Source organism: Kwoniella europaea, chromosome 1, assembly GCF_036810445.1.
Source record: "Kwoniella europaea PYCC6329 chromosome 1, complete sequence".
Classification (NCBI taxonomy): Eukaryota; Fungi; Basidiomycota; class Tremellomycetes; order Tremellales; family Cryptococcaceae; genus Kwoniella; species Kwoniella europaea.
This window is the reverse complement of record NC_089487.1, coordinates 13,812,497-13,825,431: the sequence shown is the minus strand read 5'-3', so window position 1 is coordinate 13,825,431 and position 12,935 is coordinate 13,812,497. Positions and strand designations below refer to the sequence as shown.

The window sequence follows — 12,935 nt, the reverse complement described above, 5'->3', positions numbered from 1 at the left end:
TGAGTCGAAATGGGCGTGAATGATAACAGCATCAACATCAACAACTCAAATCTTGATCCGACGGAATGTGATGACATCATCACCTCGTCCACAATTCACCAATGAGATGGTAGAGGGGAAAGATAATGGCGAGAACGATAAATATCCCTCATCTCCTCCGTTGATCCGTGCTGAGCCCATACATCGGTCACGGATAATGTCGAGGACCTTATCATATATTGTAAGGAGACCAAAAGCAAGACATATGACATCAAGTGCAGCCAAGAAACCCGTTCGTCTGATTTTGTTCGACGTGTTTGGTGAGTGTATCTTCTCAGGCTGACCAGTCTAACACCCGATGCTGATCGGATGTCATGCTTCATATTCAGATACACTATGTACTCCGAGACTACCTGTACACGAACAGTGAGGTCTGTCTCAGACACCTCTCGGAGGCATCTCACTGATCAATTGAAGGTATTATGACGAAGCCATAAAAGGTGGAGTTTCACCGGACACCATAAGCCCTGCAAGTGTAAGGGCAGCGTTCAAACCAGGTGAGTGAGCAACTCGTCACCGATAGACTGACCCTTTGCTGGCTGCTTCCCTCTACGCAAATTATAGGCTGACTGAGGCCTTTTGATTAGCGTTTAAGGCTGTCGATTCGAAGTGGCCATTGTACGGTAAACATACAAAACCAGCTTTGACGCCTGAAGAATGGTGGACAAAGATCATACATCAAACATTGTTAGAAGCAGGGGCACCTAAAGATGGTATTTGACATTCCAGAAATTCAGGTATAGACAAGCACTGATCCAATTGCTTCTAGATTTGGATCAGAAAATCTCCGACATCGGACCAGCATTGATGAGTCGCTTCGAGAGTGATAAGGGGTATAGAAATTTCCCAGAGACTATCGAAACTCGTGAGTAAGCATATTGGCCCAAATTAGAAAAATCTCAAGCCGCCGATCCGATCTCACCGTTCTCAGTCAGTGAGCTCCGCGAGCTAGGTATCAAAACCTCCATAATATCGAATGCAGATCCTCGTATACGTGAGTACCATCTGTTTGTCATACTCCGAATTACAAGTATAACTGATCTTGATCACTCATGCGGTAGTGAAAACTCTTGATTCCCTCAAAATCTTACCCCTACTCACATATCCACCTACGCTCTCATGGGATGTGGAATATGCGAAACCATCAAAGGAAATTTACCTTTCAGCTTGTAAGTTCTGTGGTGAAGAACCTGGTGAAGGCGTGATCATGGTTGGCGATGAGCTTAAAGCGTGAGTGAGCATCAACATCAACATCAGTGTTTGACCACTGCAAGACAGCTAAACACTAACGTTTATGGTGACCGAACGTGATAGCGATTACCACGGATCAACATCGGCAAGTGTAGAAGGTAGATTGATACGGAGACAAGGCGAATGGTCCGATGGAGCTGTGCGGACCTCGTCCGAGAGTCTTGAAGACGTAAAAATCATCACGTCACTGAGGGATATAGTAACTGAAGCGAGAGAGCGAAATGTCTAGAAGAACGCATGAATGGTAGTTGTCCTTGATCGTCAGAGTGTTGAAAAGGGAGTATCGCGACCGTGTCTTCTTGTCCTCTTTGACATCTCCTTCGATCACATCATTCTCAACTCGCTGGATACAAGTGAGACTGAGGCCGGTCATAAATAACGCTCTCCGGCACGGCTCTTGACCTCTCAAATCACTAGACAGGAACTTGGCGTACGGTCCATTTCGGCACTCGACAATGCCTTCGGCTTGATTCAGATTTTAATGGCATACACCGTTGCTCCGGCAGGATGAGATCATACGGTGACGTAGCCAAGTGGAGTCTACCCCACCATAGAGTACTGTACGTGATACGAAGAAGGCTTAGTTCCTGGTCAGATTCGGCTTGTTGCTGTTTTCGCGATGGTCACAAAGACTGACTAAACCTTCCAAAATACAAATTATCCCTATGAAAGAACTGTCAGTGCCTCCACGATTAGTTAAGCGAGAATGGTAATCTGATTACAATCTGTTCCGGCAGGTGGTAACATATATATATACATTGGCGTCGAACTCTTTGATTGACAGTACACTACTTATACAGTCTTAGGAAAGTATACCAATAACTTGATCTATATACTGATACTCAACCTTCTCTGTAGTTAGACGACAACTGAGGTATCGTATAATGCCATATGTAAATCCCTAACGAGCGGAACGCCCCGATATTGATCACCCAAGGTCCGTAACAAACCTACAACCTGTTTCAAGATCGTCTGAACCCTCATCTTCCCTGAACTCTCATCTGAGGCCTATCGAGACCTCTGGGAGACCTTCAACGGCGATTGGATGGTCCCTCAACCTCATGGCGGTGGCCATGGTTTTGGTGTCTTGGCAAATGGGGTGCCCAATGAAGACACAGCCAACGGGGCGACCACTAGTAACAATGACAACGGCTCAAACACTACTGGGACGATAAGCTTCGCAAGGGCGTGGAGGGCTGGCGGAAGGCATCATACCCGCCAGCGATTCCGAAGTATCCCATGTAACCAAGACGAAACAGGGGTATCGTTCGCACGCAATCGGTCAAACGGTACATACGAGCTTTACCTCACGCTGCCCTCTTCCCTAGGATTGGGGTCATCTAGAACTCTTGTGCTTCCCTCCGTAGCTGATCCCCATCAGGTGGATGAAGAAAAGTGGTTCAGCGGTGCGACTGAGCTATTACCTGGAATCGATATTGACCTTGAGGAAGGAAGTAAACTGGAAAGTCTGCTTGCGGGTGGTTTGAGAAGGTTTTGGGGATATATCAATTCAGTAGGAAACGCCTAGAATGGATTTCGTACAGTATTCTGCATTATCTCGCATTTTGACCTACTGTATACTATACTGTCCGTGTAGCTTGCCACAGTACGATGGATTGAGATGTACAACTCATGTCATGGGATATGGCTAGGACAGCGCTCATTTTCATGAAAGGATCCGCAGACAGAAGACAAATGTTGCTTTGATATCATGACTTCCTTTTACTGTGGGATAAATCAAGTGAAAGACCCATCACAAATCAATATAAACTAAACCTCAGTTGGTAAGTTCACCGAAGACTCTCAACGGCTAATCAAATGGTGCATGGTACTCCTCACAATCATTAGCAGGATATCGCAACAACTCAAATGATAGGAAATTGATTTCCGTCTGGTCTCTTTCAATCACTTGATATGCAGGATATATGCTGCTCCCTGGCATGAGTGCGGCATTGGAGCGATTGCACTATCGTTTGGTATTCTCTTTAATTCCGCCTTTTGACAAGTTGAATTATCAGTGTGCATCGTTGTCTTCATCTCCTAATGCGTACTCCAAGCAGAGCTCCATTTTCTTTAGAGTTAGGTGGTTCAGCCATGACCTTCTAGGTAACGTATATGAATACGACAGAACCCCCACATATGTTGAAAAAGAAGCTTACTGTGTCAATTCGGTTTCATTAAAGGGCAAAATCGCTTCCTCAAAGGCTAATGGAAGTTACAACTTACCGATCAGATTGACCTTGCGAAGCTTTAGGGATAAGAAGCGTCTGTCCTGTCATCGACCAACGCCTTGACACCTACTGATGATCTTCAAATGTGAATAACCTTTTCCCAATGGGTGAAAACGACTGACAAGCAAGGACCTTAGAGCCAACACTATAGAGCGACATCGAAGGTACATAAAGGGCCTTTATACTTCTCAAGGTATTTGTATTCCTGCCATCCCCGCTAAATCCGCAAGCTTGCCCAATCATTTATCTTCACCTCAAGAGGAGCAGTACTCATACTTAAGAACTCAAGTAATAGTATTCGATAGCAGGTTGTTGGGGATCATGGTGCTTGAGACAGTTGATAAACCCTTTCCGTCTGAGGTGGTCAAGTGTGATAGGTCCTCATATAACTCACTGCATGCATGCATGATTTGCTGAATCCCTGATATGCAATGTGGCGTCGAAATTTGCAATGTAGTACCGGTACATCCTTTCTGTCATTTCGAAGGATTGGCCAAGCGTATTCAGTGAAATGCTATTCAGAAGCATATCGAGTAGAAGCATGTAAGTATCTTGCCTTTCTCCAATGGTCTTCCAGTATATCTCCTTTGATGAATGAAGACCATACGTACAGTAGGCTATCAACCCTACCCTCACCCACTGACATTGTCCTTACAGTATAAAATGGTCAGGTTTGGTCTCTACGTAGGAGAGTTGAATCTTCTTTTCTGTTCAATCTTAAATTTCACCACTTTGCCTTAGATATAAAACTTCTATAAATATATATATACATTCAAGCGTTCAGAAGCATCACAACTTACTCGATTCGAAATGGAAGAAGATCTCATAGCCCTCTTTCAAGACCTCGGTCGACTTGGTCGAGGCGGTGATCGTGAAGAAGAAGAACCATATTTAGATCGGGACTATAACGCCTCTACGGGCTCTACTATGCCTTATCGAACTCTTTACGATACCAAAGTGAATTCGACCGCCTTACCCAACGAACCAAGAGCTCTTTCTAATTTGGATATCCTCCAGGTTGTATTGAATCATGAAGTTGGTTTGTACCAGCCTGCAAGTGTAGGAAGGACAAGGAAGGCGTTCGAACGATACTTGGAAACCAGTACGGATCTGGGTACTTTGTACCTACTCAAAAATCGAGATTCGCTATTACCCGCAGGATCGGGATCTGCAGGTACTGGTCCGGGTATTGATAATCTGAAAGAAAGAATTGATATGGAATTACATCGCTGTGCCCATTACGCTTCTGATCTAATTAGAGGATCTGCATCCCCTACTCCATCTTCGTCGTTGTTCCAACCTACATGTAAGAGAGAACAAAGAAATTCAATCGTTTGTCCTTCGGCCAACCCCAATAATCGTTCAGCCACAACAGGAATCCTCTCAGAAGACCTCTTCAACTCTACTTGGGATTACGTCAGAGAAAGAATGAAATATGGTTTACATACTACAGCGGAAGAGAAGAGTGAAATGACTAGTCTCGCAAGTGATCAAACCTTCTTTTTTGAAGGTGTAAACTGAGGATCAGGTACTCATTCGTTTGACGACTGTGATAAGCCTCTAGCTTATATAGTAATATGCAGTGACACGTGTAAGATTCAATAACGAAAGTTGCCCTTGCCTAATGTATATCAGAGCATGATAATCACGTTTGAAACCATTACAATGCGCGTACTACTGACAACAATACAACTTCAGAAAGCAGAATCAGCACAGTTTAATAATACACATTACAAATCCGTAGTTATATTTCCTATCCCATCCGAGACACCTGCCCATAATTCTGACCACGAGCTATTGGCATACCACACTACCGGATCTGTGAAATCTAGGGAAGTGCCATTGGCAATATACTATACGAGAGATAATTAGTTTGCTATATAATGATTTGGTAGATATGTCAATGGGAGACTCACTGCTATTCTCAGATAATGATCTATTCCCTGAGTCAAATTGAGCGAAGTCATATCAATAGCTTCATATATCCATCAGCCTTCGGCTCGTCTCTTTAATAATAGCTATTAGACTATGGTTACTCACATGAATTCGAATAATTACCAGAATGTTGTATATCATCGACCAACACCGAGAATCCCGTAACATTGTAAATCTGATCGATAGATTCGATCGGATCGAAATGGATAGTAGTGGGAGTTGTAAGATTAGACCAAAAGGAGGGAACGAAACTTCCAGTATTTGCATCGCCGACAAGCTGTACACGTCATGTCACATCATATCAGCTCCGATCGATTTTGGCTCTTACGGGATTTTGATCAATCGCTTATAGGCGTATGCACTCACCGATCCAGTCAATTGAATCAGTCCATCCCATCCCCATCGACCCGTTCCATCCAAAAATAAACCCAATGCAAACGCTTGACCAAATAATGATATCCTGTTAGGTAATGATAAGACGGGTATGGCGATTATAGCGAGAAGATAGTGGTGTAGTCGTAAAGAGTAATTTGGAAGGAACGCTAGGATAATAAGCAGTGGGACGAGGGGGATGTATCTGAATTTTCATACATCTGTCATCAGCATCTACATCAAGGTATACCAGAATTGAATATTCTCGACCAAGTATACTCACCTTATCAAGTAATACCTCAACAAGCCATATTTCCTCATTTGCCAAGCCTGAATTGCCACAACGATTACCACCACCACAACTATACAAACCAGGGATATGACCCCAGCAGGATCCAACGCATCGTAACCCAATCTCGTTATAGGCAATTTACTGAAGATAGTTGAGCTCTCCAGACCTAGCCAATATCCTAATCCTTGCCACAAGGCCAGCTCTACTGGTAAATCCTTAAAACCTGCTAATGTCCGTTTGAAGGATAATTTCCAAAACCAATATCCAGCCAATAAAATGGGTGGTAGACCGGCGAAGATCGTCTCCCAATTTGGTGGAATTGAAGGTGGATTGGCGAATAAGACCAAATGGAAGTACCCACCGACGAGTAAGATGATGAACAATAAGCTTGAAGGTGGGTTAAGTAGTAGAATGGTTATTAAGAGGCAGAACGCGTTGAATCCCGTTACGATGTAGTGCAAGTCTAGACAACCGTTTGAAGTGCCGTAGGAGAATATGCGATACGCTCCTGGATAGGAAGGTTCGAAAGATGTCGAGTTGATATTGTTTGAAAATGATGATTGATAATTTGAGTATCCATTGGGATAAGGTAAGGAATGGAAGTTTATACATCCTCCGAGAGTTGGAGAAATAAGGGAGGAGTGAAGTGCAGAAGGACATAACCATGAATCTGCGCTGAATTATAAAACGATATATGCATTAGCTTGATGTTGCTTCTCAAACAAATGACCAAACTCGCAGTGAACTCACCGATAAGTCCCTTCATCATCGCCTCCTCCAATGACCAAAGTCGTCCCATCGACTTTCTCTGCACCTACATAACGTGGATTACCCAGTTTACTATTCGCACAACCACCCAAGCATCTGAACGACTGGTTATCGATACTTTCCAAATCGTCTTTACAATTACCTCCGTTGATCCCACAGGTATCAGGAGGCCAATCATCCCATGGTGCAGCGTTACAACTTATAATCTGTGGTGTGTTGGGTGTATAATACTGTTGTCGTACCAATATGATGAAACATCCTATCCAAAGTAACAAGAATGGGTATAGTCCATAAGGTATGGTGATCCTGTTGAAGAATGAATCAGGATGATAGGTCCATGATCGATTACCTATTGTCGATGATATCGTAAGAGATGAACTTGGACCAGGTAATTCGGTATGGCCTGTTGTGGGTTTTGATGGTCCTAGTATGCGTCTTGTGAGGACTCGTATAGGCCTTGTTATCCTTCTCAGCCGACCTGAGAACCCATCCGTGGCGTGTATCAACATTTTGCCAGGTCACGATTTTGGGATGATCGTAGATCAGTGTATCCCAGTCCGATGAATCGGATCATCTGCTTGAGGTGAACATGAGTATACCACTTGTCTTGATGATTGTACGTTTGAAGTGTCGATCCGATGATGTCCCTTCTTTTCTCCTGTCTTGTGATGATATACACGAAGCCAAAGGATGCCAATCGGAGTCAAAGGAAGGTCAAAACAAAGGTAAAAGGACCGACCGCTGAGCTGAGCTGAGCTGAGCTGCGAACGAGAACAACCAAAGCCGAAACCCGACCAACATTACCGGTGTACATTATCAGGCACATTCATTCACCCATGTAAACCGTCCTGAGCCTGATAATCGAAATCTTGCTCGGATCATCAGGCGCGTGTTTTCCTTTCCCCAAAGATGATGATCGTCTCATCATTCCAGTTTGTCTTATCCGAGTTTTTCCATACCAGAGACTGTAGAAAGCATACATTCTCTTTCTTCCTCTTTTCTCACATACCTATAGACCGAGACCGAGAACAGAAGAGCAGGGCAAGTCAACATGGCTATCGATTTCGAAGCTCTCGCTGAAAAGTACCAACAATACGCTCAACCTGCTGGTACAGTATTGTTGATCTTGATCCTCGCTATCTCTTACTTGATCAACAGTGGTAGGTCATCTCATGTCATTACTCACCTCTGCGTCGCATATTGTGTACAACATCATCAAGAGGATATGAAAGCTGAAGAGGCCTCCCTATGTCACATAGGCAGCAAGAATCGAAAAGTATTGGACCCGGTCGAATGGAGAAGTTTCAAGTTGGTCGCTAAAGATCATCTATCCCATAATACTGCTCTGTAAGTATCCAATGCAACCCTGTTAGATCCTTCTGAATATTTTGTGATGCCGGTCATCCCATTCGTATCAGCTGCTGATTATTCCGTCCCACATTAGCTACAAATTTGCCCTTCCCAAATCAACCGACTCTCTCGGTCTACCTGTCGGCCAACATATCTCAGTAGCAGCTGAGATTGACGGTAAACAAGTTGTCAGGTCATATACGCCTACTACTTTGGATGATGATAAAGGCCATTTCGACTTGGTTGTGAAAGTGAGCTTGAAAACCCGCCTTCCGCACTCGTACAAATGCAATAGTGAATAACCAGACTTTTACTATTTTTCCAATGATGTAGACATACGAAAAAGGTAATATCTCAAGATACCTCTCCTTGTTGACTATAGGCCAAGAGGTCAAAGTCAAGGGACCTAAAGGAAAATTCCATTATACGTGAGTATATCTCTTCTGTTCGGAATCATTTTCAATCATCTGTTACATAGCCCAGATAACCATGATCCTTTCTCTCTTTCCCGAATATTTCTGACAAGAGGCTGATATCGGTATTGTCATTATATCCTAACAGTGCCAACCTCGCTCCTGCCTTACTCATGATTTCAGGTGGAACAGGTATAACACCCATGTATCAAATCATCAAATCTTCTTTGAAGAACCCAAATGACAAGACGAAATTATCATTGATCTACGCTAATGTGGAAGAAGATGATATCTTGTTGAGAAAGGAATTGGAGGATTTGGAGAAGCAGTCAGGTGGTAGATTCACACTTTATGTGAGTGTCTGCCCGTATTCAAATCTACCCAATGCGAAGGAGAAATACCTTCTTTCCTCATACATTACCCCCGAACGAGTTGGGTGCGCCACCTTCCGTTCAATGCTGATATATACTACTTCCTACAGCACGTCCTCAACAAACCCCCTGCCAACTGGAACGGCGGCGTCGGTTTTGTCACCAAAGAAATGATTGAGAAACACATGCCAGATGGTGGAGTTGGCTCACCCAACCATGGTGAAGGTCATAAGGTGTTGATGTGCGGTCCTCCACCCATGATGAACGCTATGAAGTAAGTCAATCGATTCTGTCTCCTTGCGTCAATCCCCCCAATTTTAATACCACACATCCAGTATGATAGTCCTACTTGTCACCTGCGTGTGTCCTAGTTTAATGCTTGACTGACCACCTTTTCTCCATTGGACAGAGGTCACCTTAAAGAACTTGGTTATCCCGCTCCCAGAACCGTCTCAAAACTGGAAGATCAAGTGTTCCTCTTCTAGATGTGTGGTGGTAGAAGGATTGGTTCAGGCTAGGATAGGATCCAGGAATGGACTATTCAAATTGCGATATCGACGTAAAAAAAGGTTATTGAGCATGAGGAAGACGTAGTGAAGTCTAGTTTAAAATGACTATAGATATAGATTGGAGATTATGAAATCTTTGGAAAATGGGCAAAGTGAATAGGTATAGATAGGTGGAGCTAATCCTTTCCTCGATTTCTGAAAACGAATGGACCGGGACGTAAGGCTTACAGTCTTGACTAACTCGCTTTCAATGATGGTATATACACTGACAAGCGAAGGCTAAGCTGATTTTCAATAATCATGCAAAACAGATCGATCAAAGTGGAGATGCAACTAGCTAACATACTATGCTATATCAAGGGGTACAACCGAAATTAAGAGATACAACGAAATATAACATCTAACTTGACTATCACTCATCTATCTCCTCTGGAGATTCAGATCCTACCTGTTCTTTCCTGCTGTATCAGCACTCAAAACACTCCATCTATTTTCCCTCCCCCAATAACTTCCCCTTTTCCCACTTCCCAAAGCAGCTCCTATTGTCTCCGTATCTCCTTCTCCCATCTCACTCAATGTTTGATGTTCTTTAAGCTTTTGAAGTAATGTCTCTTGTGCAGGATAATTATCCAAGCTATACGAATATTGACTTTCGGGATATTTCGATTTTCCAGTAACTGGATATTGACTTTCAGGACTGAACATTTGTGATCTCAATTCACTCCTTCTATATTCTCTTGCACCAGTAACCGGTTCATATAAAGATGGTAATGTTCTTACTTCGCTTATTGGTCTTTGGGAATCGGAGATGATTGAAGGCGGAGCACTGAAATCCATAGATAAAGAACCTACCATACTTTGCCTTTGTTTCATTTCGTTCAATTTCGCAGGAGGTAAAGGTGATATTGATTTTGTACGAAAAGCAGATTCACTCTGATGAAAATCTTGAGGACTCAATATCCCCCCTCCCCCACCATCTACGTCGGAGTCGGAGGATGAATCTGAGAATATCGTACTGTACCTCTGTCTAGGTGGAATCAATACTCTCTCATTGCTATTTTGTAAGAGAGAAGAGGATGTTGAGATGGGTCGATCAGTATCTGTGTCTGTGGTAAATCTTATAGATCTCTTAGTTGACTTAGGCGGAACCTTAGGTGTAGGTGGGTCTGTCCTCTGTGGTGTGAATGGTACAGGGGCGGTACGAGGTTGAGCGAAAGAGGAGGGATCGGACATCAATTCAGCTGTACGTCTCTTTAACATCTCTTGTCTTTCTTTCTCCTGATTCTTGATATTGGCATTTTTGGAAAGTGATTTTGGACGAGAGATTGATATGGCTCTAGTCTTGGTTTTGGGCTTAGTTGAGTTCAACATTTCTAAGAACGAATCATCTTGATCATGAGATTGTTCTTTCCCATGACCTTGATATGCGTATGGATATGGTGTGCGATTATTTGTATTTGTTTTGTCTTTTGGATTATTGTGATTACGAGTTATAAACCATCTAACTAGAAGGATGAGGACAACGAGTAAGATCAGACCGCCTGCTGCTCCTCCTATTATTGGTCCCCATGAGACTGACTTATGATCTTCTGAATTAGAATTGGATTCTGAATTCGAGGAGGATGAAGGTGTGCCTGATGAAGAAGAGCTTGGTGAAGAAGAGGACGACGAAGTGGGGAACGTACGTGATAGTGTGGTGGTGTATGATTGGGAAGTAGGAGTGGTAGTAGATGATTTGGCAATGTCTGAAGGAGAACATAATCAAAAAAGTCAATGACATCACATGTACAGTATAAGTACTGTATCACTCACCACCTGTAAACGTTGAGCCTGACCATTGATGGTATGCGAATGCAGCGATCGATACGACGGATTGATCAAATCCCAATCTGCGAGTTGGGTCATTGGACTCAGTAAAATACCTATACTAGTGTACTGCTGTATCGTACTCACCCATTGTTGACATAATTTTGACAACTGGCTGACCAGTCATTCTCCGATGGAAGGGAAGTAGATGGATACTGGCATACTGCGCAGGCTGCCTACGATACGAAAAACATCTTTTACTGTCAGCTCAACAGATCCCATCTCCTTCAGTATAGTAACAAACATGCGATTGTCAAGTACATGTAAGGAGATGTATCGACACTTACCATCAGAGAGTATGATACACTATTACATTGACATTCCGAGCTCCTCTCATTGGGTAGGTTATACGAATAACTCTGATCTAGTAATGGTGGAACGTTGATGTAGGATGTCTGGGGGATGCAGAGTGATTGAACTTTTGACCATACCAAACTATTTATACAAAGCCGGGTGACAGGATGGATTAGCACTCACGTTACTGGACCAAATTCTTGAAATATAGCTATACATCTTAGAGACATAACTCACCATGGTGATTCCTCAGCATGATTAAACATCCACTTATTATCATCGCTCAACGAACAACTCGCATTGGTGCTCTGTCCGTTCGCCCCTCCCAGGAAAGCTAGCAATATTATACCAAATATCGGATCGTACATCAACTTCCTCCTGGTTTCGGATCGTTGGTCATGCCTGTCATTGATCTTATCCTGTATATCAGGTTTAGCTTGATATTGACTTTGATGTCGATGCTGATTTCTCTTTGCATAGTTACCAGACCTCATGATTTGAGGTAACATTGTATCCCGAGAAATCTTGATATTCAGGTCGATTCCAATATAAATCCTAATCCTCGATCCTGGTGGAAGAGAGTATGCTGGAGGTCATATAATATGTAGGTATCGTCGGAAACTGAGTTGGTAATATAAGTGATATAGGTTAAAAGAGAGACTTGGTTGGGTGGTATCGAGACTGTTGAACAATGACTTCAAGTCAACACGACTGTTATGTTCTTTCAAGATTCAAGCTCTTTTGACTGACCAAAGAAATAACCCATAAACGATAGCCAGGTCAGTATCATTATGGCAAACGTACAACCATTACCCGTGAGCTTTCACACTCGACTTTCCTTGACCCAGGTAAAAAAGCAAACTTCAACCTTTCAAGTAAACCGATAATCGCCTAGCCCCTATTATCGTCCTTTATAATCTCACCCTCTATAATGATCCTCTCCTTTGTTCGTCTTCGGAAGATGAATGAAAGGAGAATGTTATCGCCTGTTGCGCTGTGAGTATTTGGGTATCTTTGGCATGCCTTTGATCAAGGATGTAGATCATGATCGTGGCTCTTTGACACCGAGCTAAAGATGAGCCGTCACCGAGCTTGTTTACTGTGCTCTTAAGGACAGCCAAAGGGACAATCGAAGGGATGGTCATGATCATGATCTGTACGTGGGACAACAAAAGTCTACCAGACCATTTCTGTGAACGGTGTCGTGACCATCAGTAATTTATCCTCTCTTTTTGGGAGATTTT

At 43.1% G+C, this 12,935-nt stretch overlaps 6 protein-coding genes across 6 annotated transcripts; 4 read left to right on the top strand and 2 right to left on the bottom strand.

Moving 5' to 3' along the window:
• Nucleotides 1-244: 244 nt before the first annotated feature.
• V865_005269 (uncharacterized protein) lies at nt 245-1,519 on the top strand (the record flags this gene model as incomplete). Its single annotated transcript, XM_066229042.1, has 8 exons — nt 245-299; nt 369-405; nt 457-536; nt 627-752; nt 809-904; nt 971-1,033; nt 1,101-1,269; nt 1,354-1,519. The coding sequence occupies 8 exons, from the start codon at nt 245-247 to the stop codon at nt 1,517-1,519; spliced, it is 792 nt and encodes a 263-aa protein (XP_066085139.1).
• An 816-nt stretch (nt 1,520-2,335) lies between these two features.
• On the top strand, nt 2,336-2,818 carry V865_005268 (uncharacterized protein; the record flags this gene model as incomplete). The annotated part of the gene is made up of 1 exon (XM_066229041.1): nt 2,336-2,818. One exon carries the CDS (start codon nt 2,336-2,338, stop codon nt 2,816-2,818), a length of 483 nt encoding a protein of 160 aa, XP_066085138.1.
• A 1,513-nt stretch (nt 2,819-4,331) lies between these two features.
• Nucleotides 4,332-5,042, top strand: V865_005267 (uncharacterized protein; the record flags this gene model as incomplete). The annotated part of the gene is made up of 1 exon (XM_066229040.1): nt 4,332-5,042. The coding sequence occupies one exon, from the start codon at nt 4,332-4,334 to the stop codon at nt 5,040-5,042; it is 711 nt and encodes a 236-aa protein (XP_066085137.1).
• A 209-nt stretch (nt 5,043-5,251) lies between these two features.
• Nucleotides 5,252-7,397, bottom strand: V865_005266 (uncharacterized protein; the record flags this gene model as incomplete). Its single annotated transcript, XM_066229039.1, has 6 exons — nt 5,252-5,374; nt 5,438-5,496; nt 5,562-5,733; nt 5,823-6,033; nt 6,112-6,795; nt 6,871-7,397. 6 exons carry the CDS (start codon nt 7,395-7,397, stop codon nt 5,252-5,254), a joined length of 1,776 nt encoding a protein of 591 aa, XP_066085136.1.
• Nucleotides 7,398-7,939: 542 nt separating this feature from the next.
• Nucleotides 7,940-9,507, top strand: V865_005265 (NADH-cytochrome b5 reductase 1; the record flags this gene model as incomplete). The annotated part of the gene is made up of 7 exons (XM_066229038.1): nt 7,940-8,048; nt 8,148-8,235; nt 8,333-8,489; nt 8,572-8,666; nt 8,800-9,004; nt 9,133-9,296; nt 9,432-9,507. The coding sequence occupies 7 exons, from the start codon at nt 7,940-7,942 to the stop codon at nt 9,505-9,507; spliced, it is 894 nt and encodes a 297-aa protein (XP_066085135.1).
• Nucleotides 9,508-9,975: 468 nt separating this feature from the next.
• V865_005264 (uncharacterized protein) lies at nt 9,976-12,200 on the bottom strand (the record flags this gene model as incomplete). The annotated part of the gene is made up of 5 exons (XM_066229037.1): nt 9,976-11,276; nt 11,344-11,420; nt 11,485-11,573; nt 11,685-11,832; nt 11,929-12,200. The coding sequence occupies 5 exons, from the start codon at nt 12,198-12,200 to the stop codon at nt 9,976-9,978; spliced, it is 1,887 nt and encodes a 628-aa protein (XP_066085134.1).
• Between the last annotated feature and the right edge of the window lie 735 nt (nt 12,201-12,935).